The sequence below is a fragment of the Heptranchias perlo genome, chromosome 6 (genome assembly GCF_035084215.1).
Source record: "Heptranchias perlo isolate sHepPer1 chromosome 6, sHepPer1.hap1, whole genome shotgun sequence".
In the NCBI taxonomy this organism is placed as follows: Eukaryota; Metazoa; Chordata; class Chondrichthyes; order Hexanchiformes; family Hexanchidae; genus Heptranchias; species Heptranchias perlo.
The window spans coordinates 40,302,076-40,325,654 of NC_090330.1; the positions used below are offsets into that span (position 1 = coordinate 40,302,076).

The 23,579-nt window shown below is 38.3% G+C and overlaps 1 protein-coding gene across 1 annotated transcript in view; it reads left to right on the forward strand.

The window, feature by feature from the left end:
* Positions 1 to 23,201, forward strand: part of upf3a (UPF3A regulator of nonsense mediated mRNA decay) — a 38,670-nt gene extending 15,469 nt beyond the window's left edge. The window contains exons 5-10 of the mRNA XM_067985433.1: positions 725 to 835; positions 7,285 to 7,340; positions 7,439 to 7,609; positions 11,644 to 11,804; positions 13,237 to 13,546; positions 22,946 to 23,201. Of these exons, the coding sequence (XP_067841534.1) occupies positions 725 to 835; positions 7,285 to 7,340; positions 7,439 to 7,609; positions 11,644 to 11,804; positions 13,237 to 13,546; positions 22,946 to 23,116 (980 nt within the window). The 3' untranslated portion in view covers positions 23,117 to 23,201. The remainder of the gene's footprint in view (positions 1 to 724; positions 836 to 7,284; positions 7,341 to 7,438; positions 7,610 to 11,643; positions 11,805 to 13,236; positions 13,547 to 22,945) is intronic.
* The last annotated feature ends 378 nt before the right edge of the window (positions 23,202 to 23,579 follow it).

Sequence of the window (23,579 nt, forward strand, 5' to 3'; positions counted from 1 at the left end):
GCTAGGAATCATACAAAAGCAGCTTGATGTAGACTATTTCATCCAATTTGTTTCACTCTCCCCTGCTGGGAGACCTCTAAGGTGCTCCTGAGACCTCAATGATCAGAAACTTAGCAAAATGGAGGAACTGAACCTTTGGTCCACCAAATATTAGTGTTTTGGTGCACAAAAGCACTGTGTCACCTCTGACCTCTAACAGTTTTAAAATGCAGAGATCACATGTTAGAACTGTCCTATGAAACTGGGTTGAGCAGGTCCAATAAATGGAAATTCATCCGACATGCTTATTCCAGAATCCCTACATGAACATCACAGGCTAAGAGAGAGAATTCATAATAGAACATTGTTTAGAACATGACAGAAGCTTGTATTGGTAAGTGAAATGTTAAAATTTAGTATTATCTAAAAGGATAACAATTTCCTTTAAATATATATTCAAAATGTTTGAAGGAACCAGGTTGTAAGATTTTTACACAATTATTATCTGATCTAAGTAGACCTAAAATTCCTCTTTTGACAGTAAACTAAATTTCTCTGTAACAAAATCACATTCTCAGAAATTACACAATTCAAAATCCTTTTCTTGTGATTTTGTTACATCATTAATTACAGAGAAAATCAAATATTCTCACTTTTTTTTATTAAAAGAGGAATTTTGCATCCTTTAAAATTTGCTTTATATTTAATAAATAATTGAACATAGTTTTTTTTTATGCAACTATAGATCCCGAGTACAAGAAGTTTTTGGAAAGTTACTGTGCAGATGAAGAGAAGGTTGCAGCCAACCCAGAGACACTTCTGGGAGAGATAGAGGCAAAGACCAGAGAACTGATTGGTTAGTCTGACAGTGATTTTCAGGTTATACTTTTAGCATAATTTTTTTGTAACTTTTTTTTGTTTCAGAAGCAAAGCTGTTCATATATTTTTACCGTATAAATAGCTGGTCACAGTTGAGTTGGACTAAATTTGGTGCAGATGGTTGCTTTCATGCCTGCATTGTATATATTTTTACCCAAGACCAGGTTTGAAATTACATCTCTAACCCCAAGGGGTGCAAAGGCCTCTTGGTCCTTCTGCTCTGTTAGATAATCTCCATCCGATGTAGCTCTTGTTAGTCAAGCCAGATATATCAGCTTTTCCTTCGTTTGCCACTTCAGATCGTTCCAGTTTTGCTTGATGTTTGACATTTTATATAGTTCACTTCATTGATTTTTTTTTTGACCGATCTCCAGCCATTTTTTTTTTGCTTATAAATTTTTCCTCTATTCATGTTACATATTGATGTGTGCCTGCTGGAAATCTAGTGCTGATGGCTGACGGCAAGAATTTTGCTGATTTCAGGAAAGTAGGTGCGCCCATTCATTAAATCCTTGCAGAAGCATTATTGGTGTTCATTAATACTCCCTTTCAGCACATTTGCTGATCTACAGATAAGCATTAATGAATGTTGATCTTATATTTATCAAATTTTCAACATTATAAACCAACATTGCAGTGCCTTCCTCCAGTGGCAAAATTAAAATCTGTAATTCACCAACTTGAAGATCATGTTTCACCGCTGTGCAGCCCTGTACATTTGGGTTCCAACATACTGAGCTACTGTATTACTCAAATTTTTTAATGTATTTTTGTCATAGAATCATACAGCACAAAAGGAGGCCATTCGGCCCATCGTGCCTGTACCGGCTCTTTGAAAGAGCTATCCAATTAGTCCCACATCCCTGCTCTTTCCCCATAGCCCTGCAAATAATTCCTTTTCTAGTAGATAACCAATTCCCTTTTGAAAGTTACTATTAAATATGCTTCCACCACCATTTCAGGCAGTGCATTCCAGATCATCATAACTCGCTGCTTAAAGAAATTTCTCCTCATCTCCCCTCTGGTTCTTTTGCCAATTCCCTCAAATCTGTGTCCTCTGGTTACCGACCCTTCTGCCAGTGGAAACAGTCTTTCCTTATTTACCCTATCAAAACCCTTCATAATTTTGAACACCTCCCCTTAACATTCTCTGCTCTAAGGAGAACAATCCCATCTTCTCTAGTCTCTCCACATAACTTAAGTCTCTCATCCCTGGTATCATTCCAGTAAATTTCCTGTGCACCCTCTCCAAGGCCTTGACATCCTTTCTAAAGTGTGGTGGCCAGAATTGGACACAATACTCTAGTTATTGCACAACCGGAAATTCATAAATGTTTAGCAAGAAAGAAAGAAATATCTTGCATTTATGTAGTGCCTTTCAAGATTGTTAGATGCCCCAAAAAGCTTTACAGCCAATTAAGTACTTTTGAAGTGTAGTTACTGTTGTAATGTAGGAAGCACAGCAGCCAATTTGCACACTCTTCCCATAAACAGCAATGTGATAATGACCAGATAATCTGTTTTAGTGATGTTGGTTGAGGGATAAATGTTAGCCAAGAAGGGGAGAACTCCCCTTCTTCAAAATAGTGCCATGGGATCTTATATGCCCACTTGAGAGGGGCCTTGGTTTAATGTCTCATCTGAAAGACGGCACCGCTGACAGTGCAGCACTCCTTTAGTACTGAACTGGCGTGTCAGCCTAGATTTTGTGCTCAAGTCCCTAGAGCAGGACTTGAATCCACTTGAATTGACTCAGAGGCAAGCGTGCTACTACTGAGCCGTGGCTGACACTAGCATAACTTTCTTGCTTTTGTACTCTATGTCTCTATTTATAAAGCCCAGAATCCTGTATGCTTTTTTAACAGCTTTATCAACTTGTCCAGCCACCTTCAAGGATTTATGTATGCGAACCCCCAGATCTCTCTGTTCATGCACCCCCTTTAAAATTGTCCCATTTAGTTTATATTGCCTCTCCTCATTCTTCCAAAATGCATCACTTCACACTTCTCTACATTAAATTTCATCTGCCATATGTCTGTCCATTTCACCACTCTGTCTATGTTCTCCTAAAGTCTTCTACTATCCTCTTCACTGCTTACTACATTTCAAAGTTCCGTGTCATTTGCAAACGTTGAAATTATGCCATCTATACCCAAGTCTAGGTCATTAATATATATCAAAAAGAGCAGTGGTTCTAATACTGACCTCTGGGGGACACCACTGTATACTTTCCTCCTCTGAAAAACAACCGTTCACCATCACACTCTGCTTTATGTCTCTTAGTCAATTTCGTATCCATGCTGCCACTGCCCCTTCAACCCCATAGGCTTCAATTTTGCTAACAAGTCTATTATGTGACACTTTATCAAATGCCTTTTGAAAGCCCAGATAGAATTACATAGAATTTACTGCATAGAAACAGGCCATACGGCCCAACTGGTCTATGCCGGTGTTTATGCTCCACACGAGCCATCCCCACCCTACTTCATCTAACCCTATCAGCATAAACTTCCATTCTTTTCTCCATTATGTACTTATCTAGCTTCCCCTTAAACGCCTCTATGCTATTCGCCTGAACTACTCTATGTGGTAGTAAGTTCCAGTCTCTGCGTAAAGTCAACATCAACCGCACTACCCTCATCAACCCTCTCCATTACTTCATCAATGAACTCAATCAAATTTGTCAGTCATGATTTGCCTTTAACAAATCCATGCTGGCTGTCATTTATTAACCCATGTTTTTCTAAGGGACAATTAATTTTGTCCCAGATTATGGTCTCTAAAGGTTTCCCCAACACCGACGTTAGGCTGACTCGCCTGTAATTACTGGGTTTATCCCCCTCCCCTTTTTTGAACAGGGATGTAACATTTGCTACCCTCCAGTATTCTGACATCACTCCCATATCCAAGGAGGATTGAAAGATTGTGACCAGAGCCTCCGCTATTTCCACCCTTACTTCACTCAGCAACCTAGGATGTATCCCATCTGGTCCGGTTTCTACTTTGAGCACTGCCAATCTTTTAAGTATTTTTATCCTGTCCAATTTCTCTACTCTCTCCTCCTTTACTGTGACATTCTGAGCATCCTCTTTTATGAAGACAGATGCAAAGTGCTCATTTAGTACCTCAGTCATGCCCTCTGCCTCCACAAGATTTCCTTTTGTTCTCTAATTGCCCTTCCTTAGACTACCTTTTACTCTTTATATGTTTATAAAAGACTTTAGTTGTTCCCATTTATGTTACCCGCTAATCTTTTCTCATACACTCTCTTTGCCCCTCTTATGTCCTTTTTCAGTTCTCCTCTGCACTTTCTGTATTCTGCTTGATTCTCTACTGAATTATGAACCTGACATTTATCATAAGCCTTTTTCTGTTTCATTTTAATCTCAATATCGTTAATCATCCAGGGAGCTCTAGCATGAATACCCTTCCTTCCTCCCTTATAGGAATGTGTTTAGTCTGTACCCGAACTATCTCCTCCTGGAATGCCTCCCTTTGCTCATTTACTGCTTTACCTGCCAATCTTTGTTTTCAACCCACCTGGTCCAGATTCCTTTTCAACTCACTGAAATTAGCCCTCTTCCAATTGAGTATCTTCACCTTTGATTGCTCCTTGTCCCTTTCCATAACTACTCTAAACCTAATATTACGTTTTGTTACATCATTTTTGACAAAGTACAAGCTAAGAATGGCAAAGCACCTGTCTCAGATGGTGACCCAACCGTTGGAAAACACTTCTTCAGAATCTTGCAGCTAAGAAGTGGTTCCCTTAGATTTGAAAGATACATCCATGTTGTCAGATTGTAGAAACTTAAGGTTAATTGTTCTGTGGAAACATCTCAATCCTATCTGATGTTGAGAAGACCCTTGCTGGGATTCTCCTGAACCTTTTGAACAAGACTATCACAGACAATATTTTTCCTGAGTTGCAGTATAGATTTCAGTCCACAGTTAGTATATATGTTGTGTAAATGAGTTAGCCCGTTTCAACAAGATTCAGCCTGAATATAAACTTTTAAATGAATTGGTCTTCATTGTCTATAAGTCGGCATGTACTGTGGAAGCTCCTGACTAAATTTGGCAATCCTGATATTTACCAATGTTAATTGATAGCTACATTATGGGATGCCCGAATGAGTGATAACTAATGGGACAGTGACTGATGTTTTCTCCATCAGTAACTGAGTCAGACCTCTGGGAGGAGTGTACATCCTGTTAAGGATAGAGGGAAAGCTGTTCAATTTACAAAGATTACAAGCAATGAATGTACTCTGTTGGCTCACACATTAGAAAATTTCTAGGCCTCACCAACTATTGTGCATCCACAGTTAAGATCTATGATCTATCCATCAGTTTGAAGAAATCTGAAGTTATTTTCCAGCTGGCACCTCTTTCATAGTACATACCGCCACCACTGGTCATTGAGGGAATGCATATGAGTTAATTGAGGGAACACAGTTGGGTTCAGTCCAGAAATTAACCTACTCCACAGCATTCGCACCATTAGGAGATGGCAACGTCAAATGGCAAGACAGGATTCCAAACACTCAGGTCTTCGCTCATGCTGAATTGTCAGGGATTGAAGCCATGCTGATCAAAACTCAGTTGAGCTCCTTTGGGCTCATCTGGAGGATGCCTTTAACGACAGGCTGCCCAAGATCACCTAAATATCAGAAAGAGGGCAAGCATCCCTTTAGAAGAGTTCAAGCATCATAAGGACATACTGAAAGAGAATGTAAAGAATTCCAAGATCAATGTGGAATCTTGGGAGCAGCTTGTGCAGATAAAGACAGGTGGCTGAATGCTATCCTCCAAGCTGGATGCTGCTTTGTGAGGTAGTGTATTGGCACTGAAGAGGATGGAAGGGGGAAAAAAGAGAAAAATATGCTGGCAACCAGACTGGAATAACAAACTTTGTGCTATAGGTGTCAGCCTTGGCTCAGTGGTAGCACTCTCATCTCTGAACCGGATGATCATGAGTTCAAGCTCCACTCCAGAGACTTGAGCACATAATTTAGTCTGACACACTGAGAGAGTGTGGCACTGTTGGAGATGAGACATTAAAACGAGGCCCTCTCTGTAACAGGTCCTGTGGTACTATTTGAAGTCGAGTCGGGGACTTCTATCGGTATCATGGCTGATGTTTGTCCCTCAACCAACATCACTAAAACAGATTATCTGATCATTTATCTCATTGCTGTTTGTGGGACCTTGCTGTTCACAAATTGACTGTTGCCTTTCCCTATTTTACAACAGGGACTACACTTCAAAAGTATTTAATTGGCTGTAAAGTGCTTTGGGACACCATAAGGTCATGAAAAGCTCTATATAAACGCAAGTTCTTTCTTAAATATTGCGTCTGCCTCTCACATATTGGAGTAATGAGCCATACCCAGAACTCATGAGATGAGCCAGATGACCCAAATGCCCCACATTATGACCTGATCAAGATGTGATCATCATTACACCAGACAACCGACCATATATATGTTGAGAAGAATAGTTGTCTTTTCAATGAATAGTTTGGCAGTCTGGATACCCACTGCCACCTTTGCCAGTATCAATCTGTTAATTCCCGCGCATAAATTTGTCAGTTTAATAACTTAATTTTCATTGTCTGCCCTGAACTAACCATTAAAAATATTGCACAGTTAAACCTGTGAATCCAGCTCTGTGTATCCTCCTTCACTGGTTTCTTTAATAATTGCATCATTTATAATTGTGTGTGTTAATTTATTATTCTTATTTTTAAAGGATACAGAAAAAGGGGCAGGGAAATGGGATGAGAGTGGATAGCTGTAGTTGAGGAGCTAAAGCCAGCACAGGCATGATGGGCTGAATAGCATCCTTCTATGCGGTGAATTCTGTGATTCCTCACAGTATTGGCCTCAGTAACTACTCCAGTTCTTGGTCTATATGTATAGCCTGAGAATTTGGTTTCTGCATTGCCAGCGTGTACAGACCAATTCCCATCACTTCTAGCCAGGAACTTAAAGGTGTAAGCAGAACTTGCATGTGTACAGGAACACAGCTGTTTTAAAGTCACAGTTGTGACTATTGAACCACTGTGCAATCGCAGTTGCTTCAGTATTATCAGTTTGAGATCTTCTCCACAATGTAAACTGGTTGAATTAAAAAAATCAGCAGTCTGAATAATTACCGGAACTGCTTCCTCTATTACGATATCAGTACTTACTGTTTAAAAAATGAACAGAAATTAACAAAACCTACTGATGTTGAAATTAATCAGAATTGATGTTTTTTGAAAGAAGTCCTAGTGATGAGACCCCTTTAGGACATGTAATAGCAACATAGTTTTGCATGACTAGCTTGAAATGATTTTAAGCTATGCCAACATATTTCATTTTATAGGAGTGATGTATAATTGATCTACAAAACTAAATTTGATTCCTGCCTTATTCCCAGCCAGGAGAACCACACCACTTTTGGAGTATATTAAAAACAAGAAGCTGGAAAAGCAGGTGGAACTTTACTTTTTAAACTGTTTTTATTGTAAACTTCAGTTAGCATTTGGTCCTAAAACTGGCATTTTCTTCAATTGATCTTTGTTACATTTCAGCGAATCAGAGAGGAGAAAAGAGAAGAAAGGAGGAGGAGGGAGCTGGAAAAAAAACGTTTGAGAGAGGAAGAAAAAAGAAAACGTAGAGAGGAAGAAAGGCGTAAAAGGAAAGAAGCAGAGAAACAGAAAAAATTAGCAGAGAAGGAAAGAAAAGAAGAAATAAAAATTAAGGTTCATATCTTTACAATAGTAGATTATTCAATTTATTCGCATCTTTTTAAAAGATTATATCTCCTGTTTTTGGTGTGTATGATGTTGGCTTAGCCAAAAAAAATGGTGATTTATGGTCACTCACACAATGATTTATATTTACCAGTGCCTCCAGTAGCACAGGGAGAAACATGTCTTGAGGTGGTAAACCATGCCTCTTGCTAATATCCCCTCACTTGTATTGCAATGCTGCTGCAGTGCTATTATATAAATGCATTTAATGCATATATAATATAATGACAGTAAGGTAAATTTATTTGCAAAAGCATGTTAATACAAATACACAAACTTGTGCAAAGAGACTGCAATATGTTTTAATCGTGTTAAATGTTGAACTGAAACAGATCGTTGATGCACTGTGGTGAGATCCTCATTTTCTTTTTTTACCTTGGCAACTTTCTATGTAAAAGCATAACTTCTCCCCTGTTGGTCACCCTCTGACTTTTCACCAGTGTGGCTATTATTTAAGTTTAAGGCTTTGATGAGGAGTGGCAGCAGGCTATTTGACTGCAGGGGCATCACAGCTGAGCTTCTCCTTAACTGACGTTTACATATGAGTATTTCAAGCCAGGGTTGTTAATGATGAACCCTGATTTCCCCTCAGTAACTTGGAGCCACTGAGATCAATTGCCATGCCCCTAATGCCACCATGGCTGAGAATAGCCAACTCAGCACAGGCAGAGATTAAACCTTGGCCATTCTTGGTTTCATGGCCTGTTTATTCACTGGATAAACTCACTGACCATTCAGGGAGGTTCATTTTGTTGGGATATTCAGTTTCACCCTCTACTTCAAATTTTTCTGTTTCATTAATGAATCTAACCAGAAAAAAAACAACAGCCATGTTAAAAAAAATAATCCTGTAATGATCAAGGATGTTTTGGGACTCCTTAAAAAATCCAAAAATAATTCTTCAACTATTTGAAAACTGTACTTCACACCACAACCCTGCTTCATGTAAAAATTGGGACCGTAAGGGAGCAACTTGTTTTATGGTATTGGTGGTATGGGCTCAGAATCACACTAGGTGGGGAAGATGATCACCTGTAAGGGAACATGCCAGTTAGGGTGAAGGAATTAGTGGCGAAAAAGCAGATTAGGCTACAGTTAAAATAATGGGCCAATTTTGCTGTTGCAGGGCATCTAATGGCATATGCCGTTAATTAGACTTGCCCCTGCACCCTTCAGCTCAAAAAAAAATTTGCCCACTAAGTTGCTGAAAGTGCGAGCTGATAACGGTACAGTGAGGGAAACAGGGCATCTGGGACTGAGAAAGAGGGTGAATTCAATGTCAAATCAGGTACAGAAAGAGAAATAAAGAGAGGGAAAGAAAGATTGGATTAAGAGAAAGAAGAGAAAACAGACAGAAAGGAAAAATAAGAATTTTTTTTAATTTAAAATTTGACATTTTTAGAATCTTCTAAAATAATTGACAATCTGCAGGAATGAGTCGCCACATTTAACAGTTAATTTTCGGTGCCAGTCATTAACACTTATCACATCGTTAAAAGGGTATTTACACTTGTAATTACTAGTCCTAAATATCTGTAGTGGGTTTAGTTCGTATCTGCCGTACAAATACAGCAACTTCATGACATTCAATACATGTCAATGGTGAGGCAGACAACCAAATGCCGTTTTTGCGAAACTCGGACAGCAATTTTGGATATTCGTATTTAACTGCACATCTGCCCCTCGCCTGAAGTTGCTGTGCCATTTAGGCATAATTAACGGCAAGTGTCATTAGCCTCACCGTTACTTTGACAGCGAAATCTAGCCCAATAATTTAGTAACATTGCCTGTTATTTTTCCCATTTATTAAATTCCAGAGTTAAAACACTGGGCCAGAAATTGCTCCCGAAATAATGGAGAAGCTCAACAGCGCTCTCTGTTTTTAATGGCGAATTGAAGAAGCAAGATCCCGCCTTTGCATACGCGCACTAAAACGCGGAAATCGTGAACTTGCTCCTATTGGTTCACCGGAGATTTGACAGCTTCGAATTAAAGGGCCATCGCAGGCTGCAATCAGAGAAATCATTGAAAAATCGCAAGCTTACTCATCTCCCCACCAAACAGGCACGCTTAAAAATACCATGCCTAAATTAAGTTTTAAAAGTGCAATTAGTCTTAATGACTGCCAAACAACTAAAAATTAAATTTTAAAAATGTGGCGTCTCATATTACTCCTTATTTTAAAAGTTTTTGGTCATTTAAAAAAAAATTAAATTTTTAAAAATTTTTTCCTTTTGTCTCTTTTTAATTCAATTATTTCTTTGGCATTTTATTAAAAAAAATTAAATTTTTATTTACAATGACATTCAGAATACTAACTTTAATTGAATGAAGTCTGCTTGCCTGCTTGAGCAATGCAACCTGAATCTGTGGGCGTGACTTCTCTTCCTGACAGATTTTGTGGGCGTGTCTTCTATTCTCACAGACTGTTCCATGTGCGTCAACTCAAGCTGCTCAGAGGCTGGGTTGATAGCGCACAATTTTTTTAAAGTTCAAAATCAAATAATTTGATGCCACAGAGCACAGTCAGTATTTTCATTAATTTAATTCGTTGGAGCTGCCGTGAGCGTTGCCACGCTGCTCTGCATGATTTCTGGCCCACTATTTCCTGTTACTGTGTCGTCTTTAGTTACATATGTCAAGGTACTGTAAGAAGAGGGTTTATTTGAACCATGGGATGTAATTACTTTGAGGAAAAATTTATTTGGGCATTTAAAACTTAACATTAAGTTTTGGGTACAGTATAAGTTAGATGCAGGTACACTATTACAACAATGTACCTTACCCCTAACCTCAAACCTAACTGTAGAAAATTTCCTCTGTGTTACATTTATCCCACAGACAGTGTCGTGCAAATATTGTGGGATAAATGTAACACACAGAGTAATTTCCCACTCTCATTTGCCAATGTGGCATTTTTATTTCCTATATCAAGCGTTTTTGTTGCAAGGCTAAGGATCTGTTTTAAGTTATGCACTTTTGCTTTGTGGCTTCATACTCACCAAAAACTGCAAGTTAATTTCAATTAGTATCTTTGCTATCAGAGAGAAAGGCTTACCCTTTCAGTCTGGTCTGGTGTAATCTGGTCTCATCTCTTTTGGAATCAAGCTCGGGTGCAAGATGTGAAAAGAGGTTTATTAACTCAGTGAGCTACCTAGTCCCCCAAAGTCTGTTTTTCAAAGAAGTATATTCTGTTGAATTGCTTGTAATCCTATTTGTAGGAAAGAGAGATGTCTGTACACTTACTGGTGTCTTTTAGTCTGTTACTCCTTTTTTATGCTTTCGAACTGCAGGCTAGAAACAGCCTTGGACTGTGGATTATGGGTGGATTGCCCATTTATAATACCAGTGGGTGGAACTTCACTCTGTCACAGGAGTTGTTCCTCAATAAATGTTTCCTTCCAAGCTACCTCTAACCAGCAGTTCTTGAGCATAAAACAGAGCAACAAGAGGTGACCAAGAGGCACTGATAAGTGTACACATATCTCCCTTTTTAACATTTAGAATTGGAGTAGAAATTGGTAGAATGTACTTCCCCTTTAATAAAAGGCAGGTGAATTCAGAAGATTTTATAAGAAAGGCAGTTGGAAAATTGGAGAGTAGCGAAGAGACTGTTAGATTATTCGCTTTCTCATTGTTTGTACAATAAATTTGCTTTATATTTCAAACTTCAAAGACCAGACCTACTGTCATGCTCTGCTGAAATGAAATCTTACGGAGGCATAAAATAGTCCAGTACCTAAGAGCAATTACCAAACAAGGTTTAATGTTTGTTTCCTGGGTATGTTACTGAAAGGCTACCTAGACCACAAGGCAAGGATAGACACTGTCTTGAAGAGTTGAGGAGTTGACATTCACCTATGAACATGATCTAAGGTATGAGAACCAAAATAATCTAGGATCAGAAGGTTTTAAAATGACCAAAAAACATAACAGTTTTATAGTCTACCTTTTATATAATCAAGTTATATTGTAATCTTTAGTTGTTGAAAAAGGCTGATAAGGAGGAGGAACAAGATTCCGACAAAAGGAAGGAGAAAGCAGAGGATGGTGACAATGAGAAAGGAAAGTGGGAAAAACCATGTTGTCCTGGAAACCTGCAAGGAAAACGATCAGAGGGTACACAGAAGGATGTCAAAGATAAGTGAGTTACAACAGCAGTTTTTATTTTGTGGCTGTACTTGTTAAGTCTTTCATTGCCTGCTGATCTGATATTTCACTGCAGTGAAAGTGGACACAATGATGTTGTTCCTTTCATTAAAATCTGGACATTTTTGTTAAATGTAATGATTTTTTTAAAATTTACCGATAAAATAACCTTAAAATTGCTTTATAATTATTATTTGTGTGAGGGACTCCTTTACAATTGTCCTGTTGGGATAATCAATTTAACCTTATAGGCACGATTATATATGTAACACAATAGAATATGATTGTGTCTTCAACAACATTAATTTTATTTTTAAAGCAAGCTGGAAAACACAGTATTTTTTAAAATTGCTAAAGAAATAGCTGTTTTCTTTAATACCAAAAACTAGAGATTTTATTTTAATCAGTATTTATTTTGATTGCTGTGTTTTCCTCTATCGCTTTCTCAATATCATACTTCTTTTTCATTGTTTGTTTTACAGAGTATCAGTATAAATGTTATACATTTTCATTTACGAATAATTAAAACATCTTACTCAGAGCTTTGCTTTGATTAGGTCGAGAGCTGCAGACATTTTCATTGGCAAAAAACATGTAGACGTAAGGGTTAAGGAGACAAACAGATGATACATAACATTTGTTTTATGAGTATAAACACAAAAATTTGCTATAATTATAAAATAGCTAGAAATTTTCTGTTAGGTGGATACTTGCAACTAATCTGGAAATGACTCTCCCTACCTGTTAACATCAACATAGTGCTCTGGAAGACAACACAACACTGGAGAGTTATCAGAAAGTGCTAAACCCTTAACAATTAGCCTGCAACAATTAGTAATAATCTAGCTTCTTTTAATTGAAAAAAAACCAAAATAATTGGCTTGAAGTGAAGAAGAAGCAATCTGTAGCTCTTAGGATTTTATAAAAAGTAATTCTAAGGGGTAATTTTAACTTTCTGCGATGGTGTAAAATGGGCAATATTGGATCGGCCACCTTTTATATACCCCGCCCAATTTCAGGCAGTGTGTATAACAGGTGGCCGATCCAATATTGCCCATTTTACACCACCACCTAAAGTTAAAATTACCCCTCAGCCTATTCACTTTTATGGTTTCAATATACTGTTGTATTAAAATTTATACAGAAGCATTCTTTGGTTTGCTCACTTATGCTGTACATTACTCACAATGCTGAAGCTTCACATTGTTTTAGAACTAAGTTCTGGGGAAAAGAAAGTCTTCCGTATTATAATATTATGTTATAGCTGCTTTGCCTAGATTGAGCTCCGCAACAAAAGTTAGAAATTGTGTTTAAGTTCCTTGGAGGAGTTGCTAACTACCTTAATGTAATTCTTTAAAATACATGCCATTGTAGGCGGCCATGCAAAAAGCAACAATACTAACTTTGTAACTTTTTTTTTTACATAGACCACCAAACGATAGTGATAGAGAACGTAGGGAGAGGGAACGGGAAAGAAGATTAAGGGAAAAAGAACGAGAACGAGAGCGACAGAGGCGACGTGAGGATGAGCGCAGAAAGCAAAAAGAGCGTTATGAAGTAGAGAGGGCTATGAGAACAAAAGAAGAAGAAACAAAAAGAGGGAAGGAACATGGACAGGAAAGAGAAAAGAAGGGAGACAGCCTGAGTTACATGTTCAGTACTGAGAAAATAGACAAACTGGGTAAAGAAGACAAAAATGATGACATGGGATCTAAAAGGGAGCGAATAAGGAATAAGGTACCTGTCACCATTTTTTCAAGCTACTATGGTGTTGGCAACATTAATTGGAGTGGATATTCAAGCCCCATGTTCTAAAATACTGAAAATTAACTACGCACATAAAAATTAGATGTCAAATATTTTTGAAGCATGGACAAAATCTAGCATTGACAGGTATTGTGTTGTACTTTTTCAATACACTGTATCTTTTTAAAGTACTACATTAAAACTATTCTTATTTAAGAGAGGGTAAAAAATTCTGTTCTTCAAATGTTTTTTTTTTTGTTTTACTATGTTCAGTTTACTTCAAAACATTGACTAAAAAAATTGCTAATCGTCCAGAAATGGAGTCATCATTTCAAAAGTTAATAAAAACTGAAATAATTTTACAAGTAGCAGTTTGTGAAGGTTCATGCCTATTGAAACATTTATTTTACTTAGAGAAGGTGACAAAAGGGAGCAGAGTGGAGTTCTATTGTCCCAATGCCATTGAAATTTCTGCTATCAAAGCTATGTGAAGTTGGAATTTTCAGTTCTGGATTATTTATTAAAATAATCAGCTTCTGAAAAGTGATGGGAAATAGCAAGTGTTCAAAATATAAGATTTTAAAAATAAAACAGTTGCATTTTAACCAGGGTTTTACTTTTTTGCTGTAGACAAGAAGGCCTCAAATTGTTTTTGGTACATGGATTTAGAGAACTGATTAAGGAGATGACATATCTATTGAAGGTTTTTTGTAACTACACAAAGGTGTCCTCAATCATCTCGCTTAACCATGTACCTGATATCACGGGGTGTTTGGACAGATAGTCCCATTTTTATATCTACATAATTGTAAGTTATTTTGCTTATTTTTAACTTACACTTTCAAGAGCTGTTCTTTCAAGAATTATTCCTGAAGTAAGAAATACAAACATTGAGAAGAACATGACTTTCAATGGGCTATGCTATTAAACAGATCTGTAAAACTGAAAAGAACTATAAACCAATATAAATTAGAAATTGAAGGAAATGAGGAAACTGGTGTACTGTAAGGAGTTAAAACAAAGAAGCAATCCGAAAATAGTTACAAAAATATAGTCTCGGAAAAAAATAGTTAATACATTAATGAGAAAAGACTAGTGTGAGGGGGGCCATAGTATCCACTCTGTCATACTCTTCAAGGCATTCTGTTTTTACAGAGCTAATCACATTCCTGCTAATACTTAGTCTAAATATGAATACGTTTATGTGAATTCACATTTTAAGATAAAGATGAACTGCTTCAGGTTTTCTGAGTGCCTTAACCGTATTAAGTTAATTTTTCAACTAAATTTGGCATAATTCAAATTCAATGCTGCTCTTTCTGATAGTCTAAAACAGATAGGTTTTTGGAGCCGAGTGTGATTTTCAGAGCTGGCAAGTAGGGAAAAATTAACTACCATCTCCCAATCACTCCTGTATTCCGATAGCAGGGCATTGTTTTTGCCTTTTTACTTGGTCCATAGCAAACAGAAAAAAAAAGTTTAAGTGGAATCACCATATGCAAGGACAGGTATGGTCAGATGGGGTATCAGACACTTCTGTAACTTTGTGGGAATGTTGCCCACACTTGTTTTAGTGTGCCATGATACATAACAATTGCGAATTAGTTTGAGTGGAAAAGTTTGGAAAACCCATAACTTGTTTAGAACAGCATGGATTCAGGAAAGGGAGGTTATGTTTTTTGAAGATACTGCTAACATAGTGGATAGGGCAAATGCTGTTGGTATTACATATTTGTATTTTCAGGAAACTTTTGATTAATCGCTATGATAAAGAGTCATGGAACAGGAAGTAAATTCTGGTGTTGGATAGAGTATTGGCTTAGACATGCGAAACAAAGGATAACTATTATTTTTGGTCAGCCAATTGTCTGACACATGTAAAAACCCATCATCATGTTTAAGAGTCTCCAAACCAAGCTAGTGAGGAATCCACACAGGTAGAGTTTCTGTTTGTCTGATATGGAATGTGCACTTTCTCTCCAAAGACCAAACACTACAACCTAAGTCAAGAAAGTTTAAGTGCAGGTTGACAAGAGCCAAAGATTAGAGGCCCCCAAGTGGCTGTAGAGGTTCCATCCCTTTCCCTGGCCGTTGTCTGAGGCTGAACCAGACCATTCGCAAACTTGGCGTCCTATTTAACCCTGAGACGAGCTTCCAACCATATATCCGCTCCATCAGCAAGACCACTTACTTCCACCTCCAGCCCTCCCTCAGCTGATCTGTTGCTGAAACCCTCATCCACGCCTTTGTTACCTCCACACTTGACTATTCCAATGCTCTCCTGGCTGGCCTCCCATCTTCCACCATCCATAAACTTGAGCTCATCTAAAACTCTGCTGCCCATATCCTAACTCGCACCAAGTCCTGTTCACCCATCACCCCTGTGCTCGCTGAACTACGTTAGCTCCCGGTATGCAACGCCTCGATTTTAAAATTCTCATCCTTGTTTTCAAATCCCTCCATGACCTCGCTCCTCCAGTCCTACAACGCTCCGACATCTCTGCGCTCCTCCAATTCTGGCCTTTTGCGTATCCCTGATTTTAATTGCTCCACCATTGGTGGCCGTGCCTTCAGCTGCTTAGGCCCTAAACTTTGGAATTCCCTCCCTTAAACCTCTCCACCTGTCTACCTCTCTCTTCTCCTTTTAAGATGCTCCTTAAAACCTACCTCTTTGACCGAGCATTTGGTCACTTGCCTAAAATCTCCTTATGTGGCTCTGTGTCAAATTTTGTTTGATAACGCTCCTGTTGAGTGCCTTGGGACATTTTACTGAGTTAATGGTGCTGTTTAAAAGCAAGTTGTTATTGTTGTTCTGCTGGAGTTTAACCAGCTAAAACTGCACAGATTACCAGTGCAGAGCACTGGTAAGTTTCCTGCTGCTTGTCCACCCCATCCATTAGGGCACCGGCTTGGAAGGTTACCTGCAGCTGAGTGCAAAAATCTCAGGTCCCAGTGATAGTTCCCTCTTTCTAATGGCTAGTCAATCACCAACAGTGCTGTGGATTATGTTCTCCTGCCAGTTCAGATATCAAATTACCAAATTTGCCACAGAGCATTGACTTGATTCCAATCTCCATTGGCAGATGTGTTATCTTGGCGCCATCTCAACCCAGAGAGAGTCCACTTAACTCTTTCTTCCCCCTTCCACTGAAGATAATCACTAGTTGCTCATTAGACAGCTGACAAGCCCACGTTTGAGCTGCCACTAGATGGAGAAACCATACATAACCAGCTTGTCGAGCAATATAACTCAACTGTAAAATATCTGAGTGTATTGAACCACCCTTGATCACAGCATGGATGTAGCATAGTCCATTGAATGATGGCTGCCCCAGTTGGAGGTGCAAAACTTCTCTCTAACCCAATCATTGTAAGAGCCAAACCCTAAATATTGATAAGCACATGCTCTCATACTTGGGGAGTGGGGGGTGGGTAGGGCTGTCATTTGCAATCCTAGTTATCAAATGCTATTGTCAGAGATTGCTCACATTGCGATACCTTGCTGTTTAAGGTGTCGTTCTATTCAATCCTCACAGTAGGGAATACAACTCGACAGAGTCCTGGAGGTCTCCTGGTTGTAAGCATCAGAGGATAGGCCAACCTGGGATTTGTGACTAATTTTGACAGCTATTTCTGAGTCCTCTGAAAAGAGGGCAGGCCTCTTGATTGGCTGAAGCCCTCTGTGATTAATAGCATGGTGGGCAGGAACATCATCTTACAGGCTTATAGTAGCAGTTCTTAGTAAGGGGCAGTTAGTCAGAGTGTATGTAAACTTCACAGCTGGTAGCTGTCTGTGTTTTAAACCTGTCTGTGTCTTTAACCAGGAAGAATTAAGCTAATCAGTGGCCTTCTGTTTTAGGACCCACGTTTAGAGAGAAAGCACGTTGCGTCTTTATTGCTTTATATATGGAGGAATGTAGGGAATAATATAGCACAGTGTAATGATCATTCATCTATGTCATGCAAATAAAACCATTTGTTGGTTTGAAGCTTGCGTCTTAAATCGGTAAGAGTGTTTATCCAGTCTGTCAATTGTAAAGAGAGAAGAATTCACAAAGAGGTGATACCTTCCAGTAGTCAATATATGGAATAAGAGTATTCTATTACGATTCTTAGGTCATGTTATAATTTACCTAGACTTTGGACAGAAAAAGATACGTCTTGAATTGTAGGAGACGTGAAGTCCACTTACAGGAATGACCAGTGATGCTGAAACAGAAGAAATATCTAGTATAAAAAATCCAAAATCTGTGACAAGGTAGAACTATTTAGACATGTTTTAGCCATATATAGGAACTTTTTGCTTGCTGGAAATGTGTTGAGTATGTATCCCAATGATATATTTCTGGCTTTTTATATTGGATATTTTCCTTGGGTTCAACATCACAAACCACTCCTGTAAGTGAGTATGCACTTCCTTCGACGACTTGGTAAATGTAGCGAGTCCAGAGATTGAACAGAGAACTTTTGTCACTGTATTCTGGCTTACTGAAAATACCGTGTGCTCACATGATTTTCTTGATTTTGGTAGGCAAAAGACTTTATCAGACCATGACTTAGGCTATAAGTTACTAGTCAGAATTATTGAACAATAAACAGATAAATTAACAGTATAAAATACAAACATATTTACAGTAATTGCAGACTTTACTATTCTCCTTGCAATATCAAAAGCAACAAAGGCGCTTCTCCTATACTAACATTCAACACAAACAGACCCGTGAAACTTAATGCCTTACATCTTAAGTGCCTCTTCGCTACCAGAGTCTCTTGCCTGCCCTACTGTTAGTTTGAAAATGACTGCTGACTAATTGAAAGTCAGCCTCAGATATACCATTTAAAATCCTTTGAAAATACATTGAAACAAAAGACATTAATAACGTAGCTCTCATAGCTACATTAGGTGATCAGCCATTCACAGAACTCAAAACTGTGTTTACCCACATAAACATAGCTGCCACTTGCAGTAGTTTACAAAAATATCTTTCAGCCTGTCTGTTTATACCCAACTGATAGGTCAAGCTGACTAAATTGAATAGAATTACACCCAAGGAAATGCTTCTTCAGAATAATGTCTTTCAAGTGACCTTTAGCATTCCATAAAGTGTATTCTCTGCAACTTGAGAAAACAGCCACTAGTACCAAACATTTAAAGTGACTGTCAGACTCCTGTGCGAAGATATTAAAATATTTAGACTTTATTTGAAATTTGACTGAAACTCAACCATCCATCACAACTTGCATGTATGTGGCCATTGTAAGCAATATCTCCAGGTATGCAGATGATACCAAAGTAGTAGGCAAGGTAAATAATAAAGAACAATGCAACCAGATTTAGATCTTTTAAGTAGCTGGCCCAACAGGGGCAGATACAGTTCAATGTAGATAAGAGTAGAATAATTGGTATGATGTGGAGATGCCGGTGATGGACTGGGGTTGACAATTGTAAACAATTTTACAACACCAAGTTATAGTCCAGCAATTTTATTTTAAATTCACAAGCTTTCGGAGGCTACCTCCTTCCTCAGGTGAACGATGTGGAAATCGGTATGGTAGCAATGAATCAGAAGAGAAGTCGGTGTTAACTGGATCAGTGGTGCAGTTCTGATCAGGAGCTGGAATTCCTGTCTACTAATTTTAGCAAAAAAATGTAGACTTGACTATAACGTAGTTGAACACCATTTTATATTTGAAATTACTTCTTTGCAAAAATGAGTGAAGACAGGATTTCACCCTAAGATCATTAAGTCCACGAAATCATCAGCACAATGGTTAGTTGCAATAAAAAGGCAAATGATACTTGACTGCATTAGCAGAGAGATGAGTACAAATCAAAATATTGGGCTAGATATTACTCTGTTTTTCTAGCATCTCATTATCTAGGCAGGGGGAGGAAATTGTGGCAGAACCTGGTTCTAGCAGGTCTCTAGCCCTTTCAGGTGTGATGCAAAATTCCAATAGGAGGGGGTTAAGTGCTGCGTCTGGGTATTTAATTTTACTTTAGTTCTTCCATTTACCTCTCCTCTTCTCGTCTCCACGCCCCCAAATTTCAATAAGTGCATGCTGTCCTCCTCAGACAACATGGCCAAAGCTGAAGACATCATGATGGATATGGCTCCGTGGCAGGCCTTTATGCTTTGTGGAAAGGGTCTCCCTCCCACCCCCTGCAACCCAACCAACACTGAAGAAACCTTTTTCCCCTGGAGAAATCGGGGTGGAAAATTCTTTTTTTCTACTGGAATTCAGAGCTTTTAAGTTAATAGTAAGACAAGTTCTGTGGGGAACATGGTGACTATGAGGTGTGTTTGCTTTGGATTGCTTGCGCATGAGAATGCCAGGAATTATAGATGGGGGGGAAGAGATATGGAGATTGATGATCAAAAAAATGAAGAAAAGGATTACAGCTTTTGGAAGGGATTATTGAAGGCTTGTAGGTAGTATTTGACTTTTTTGTGAGGCACCACAGGTCAATGAAGTGGATGAGCTAGTATCCGACCTTAAGATAAGTCATGAGGATTAATAGAATCACCAAATTAAGTCGGTAAATGTTGAGGGAAACTAAGGAAATAGGGGTTTTGGTTGGTAGGGAAAGGTAACAAGAGGAAAGGGGGCCAGCAAAGTTACCCAGAAGGTTAAAATTATGAATACATACCAACTGTGGCCATATTGCAGTAACAAACCAGGTGATAGAGCAAGAAATAGCCAAAAAAACAAAGAAGATAGTTGCAGCAAAGATGTAAACTGCACACACAGAGACTGTAGTCAAAGGGGGTTTGTTACTCAAGAAAATGAATAGTGATGTGTATAGCATGATGAGTTGTTTACCCAGAGCTAGAGTGTTGTGCATTGAAGAGAGACTATAAAGGCTATAGAGGGGGTGGGGAAGACTTGTGGTGGTAGTACAGGTAGGCGCCAATCAAACAGGAAGATCCATGTGAGGATTGTCTCAAAACTCAGTGAGGACATGCAAAGAAGTTCACTTGTATACTTCCTGTGTTTGGTAAAGTATACTCAATAATTACTTCCTCCTAGTATTTAGTAGCGAAGACCCCAGTAACATGCCCATCACAATTAGGAATAAGTCAAGGAAGACTTGACTTATTCCTAATTGTGATGGGTATGTTACATCACAATTAGGAATAAGATGGAGATAACATCAGATGGAGATCCTAGACAAAATGGGCTCAAAACAAATAAATCCCTGCTATTGTTCATATTTATCCTAAGGTACTAAGACAGGAAAGGGATAAGATCTATGAGGTGCATGACTGCTACTATGAAGGAATTGATTACTGGGGAGGACCTGCTAGGTTGGAAACAAACCATTGTGGTATTGCTTTTCAAAAAAAGTGTCAAAATTGACAAAAGTAGCAAAAACACACCAATCAGTCTTGCATCAATACCAGGCAAAATAATGGAAAATTATCTGGGTAAACTTGAGGATTACATGCATGAGAATCTAATTAACAGCCGTTGTGATTTAAGAAGGGTAGGATCCTGCCTGACTAACCTCTGACATTTTGAGGAAGTGACATCTGAAGTAGACTGTTTAAAATCTCACAAGAAAATGTATTTATGCTTTCAAAAAATCTTTGACAAAGTTCTGCATGAATGACGGCTGTTTAAGCTTAATTCAATTGGAATTTGAAGTAATATCTAGGGATGAATAAGAAATTGTATAAAGTGTAGGAAAAGCAGGTACTTACAAGGGGATTGATGTCGGGTTAGAGGACATTCTGAGTGGAGTGCCCAAGCAAGTAGTATTGAGACCCATAGGTGGAAAAATTGACCCTTGTACCTGTTTTTCAAGCAGAAATCAGGGGTAAAAAGGATCATTTTCAGGATACAACATCCCGCGCACCATGACCGTTGACATTTGAGCTCTGGAGGCAGTGCAGAGAAGCAGCATGAGGCTGATACTTCATGTCAAAGGAATGAGTTCTGATGAAAAACTGTAAAAGCTTGGGCTATTCAGCTTTGAAAAGAGGCGACTAAGAAGGGATATTACTGAAGTATATAAAATAGCATTAGGGATATTTTAAAAAATTCTAATAAAGGATTAACATGCTAATAACGGTTTCACATTAACTGGGTATTTTCTGTGAATGGTTAATAATCACACCCGAATAATTTTCCTTTGTTAATGGGCATCTATTCATTGTGTACTTGTGTTTCCTGTTCCATTGTGCATTACCTCATATTTATCCATATTCAAGTACATTTGACTTTCCTTAGCTTATCCAATTAATTGGACACTGTCATTCTTCCTTTTGTTAGTCACTTGACCACAGAACTTTGTGTCACAAAAAAATGTTATAATTTTATCAGAAACTCCTTTCACACATCTATGAACAGTATACGCAGCAGAGGCCGTGAATAGAACCTATAAATTATTCTAGTTACTGCCCTCTTCCCCTTCAACATTTATATAGCAACTGTAATGTAAAAAATGTCCCAAGGAACTTCACAAATAGGAAACATGAAAACGAACACTGATCCAGGAAGGAAAAAATCAGAAGGGATGACTGAATTAGGCTAGGTCAAAGATAAAAATAAAAACTGAAAATGCTGGAAAACACTCAGCAGGCCAGGCAGCATCTGTGGAGAGAGAAACAGAGCTAACGTTTTAGTCAATGACCTTTAATCAGAACTGGAAGATGTTAGAGATTAACAATTTTTAAGTAAGTACAGAGCCAGGGAAAAGGGATGGGGGAGAGGGGAAAGAACAAAGGGGAAGGGTGGAGTACAGGAGTGATTAAATGACAAAAGGGGATGGTAATGGGACCCAAGGATCGTAGTGAGCCATATTGTTCCCTATACTCCTCCAAAGTTAAGATGAACATGATTGAGTGATGTTAAGAATTTTATGACAAAGGGTGTGTGGTAATTTAGTCTCACATTTTGGTCACTAAAAATCCCAAGTGTATTTGCTGTTGGCAATGTTGGTGAACATCTAATTAGTCAATTATTTCCCGATTTGCCCTGATTTTATCAGAAAGTGAAGTGTTATCATATTAAGTGATCCCATCCCACTTGAAACTAAGGGATGGGGAGGTGGAGCAAATAGAGCTTCACATCTGCAAAACACTAAAAATTGAAATTAGAAATAGTTATTCTTTTTATCGATTAAGTAACTGGTAATTTAGACTTCAGATCGATAGATGACTTCAACAAAATATAATTATGATGGGTCTGCTAGTAGTTCAGTTTATTCACAAAATAATGATGTGCATGAAAGAACCATCTGATGGAGTTTCTCATGTTCCCACCCTTGAGATTACATTGTTACACTGTAAAGAAATGCAATCATGCAGTGCTTATAAAACATGCATCTCAATACAGCTACATGGGTTTTGCACAGTACCACTTTTTCTGGTTTTGGTTGTACAGGACCGTCCAGCTATGCAGTTGTACCAACCCGGAGCTCGCTGCCGAACTCGTCTAGGATCTGGTGGAAAAACATATGACTGTTGCAGTAAATCTTCTGAAGACAGCATAGAGAGAAAGTATGAAGATGATAGTTCTGTCGGAGCTGGTTCTGAGAAGAGTTGTGAAGAATGAAAGAGCACCAATTACGGTGATCAGTTGAGCAGAACACTTATTACAGCACCAAGACAGATATGTGCGCAAAGCATCACAATGTATAAAGGCCATCTCAGATAGTACTGATTTTCTGGGTTATCTAGTATTAATAATAAAAGTACTGACATTTTATGTTAGCAATTCGTCAACTCTAGTTCACCCAGTTTAATAAAGTAGGTAAGAGGTAGATTTTATTTAAAGTGAAAACTGTAAAGCAAACTAAATTCAGTATTGCACCACTTATATGAAGTAGCATTCTGATTTGCTGATGGTAAAACTGGTGGACAGTAGTACCAATCATTCTGGATAGCATCATTAGACAGGGTGCAGGAGGTATGTTAAGATTCGAATACTAATGGTAAATCAGTCATTTATAGACTATACTGAAAACATTGGGATTTCACTCAAGTTGCATGCATGTGATTGGGGTGCCCATGATTTC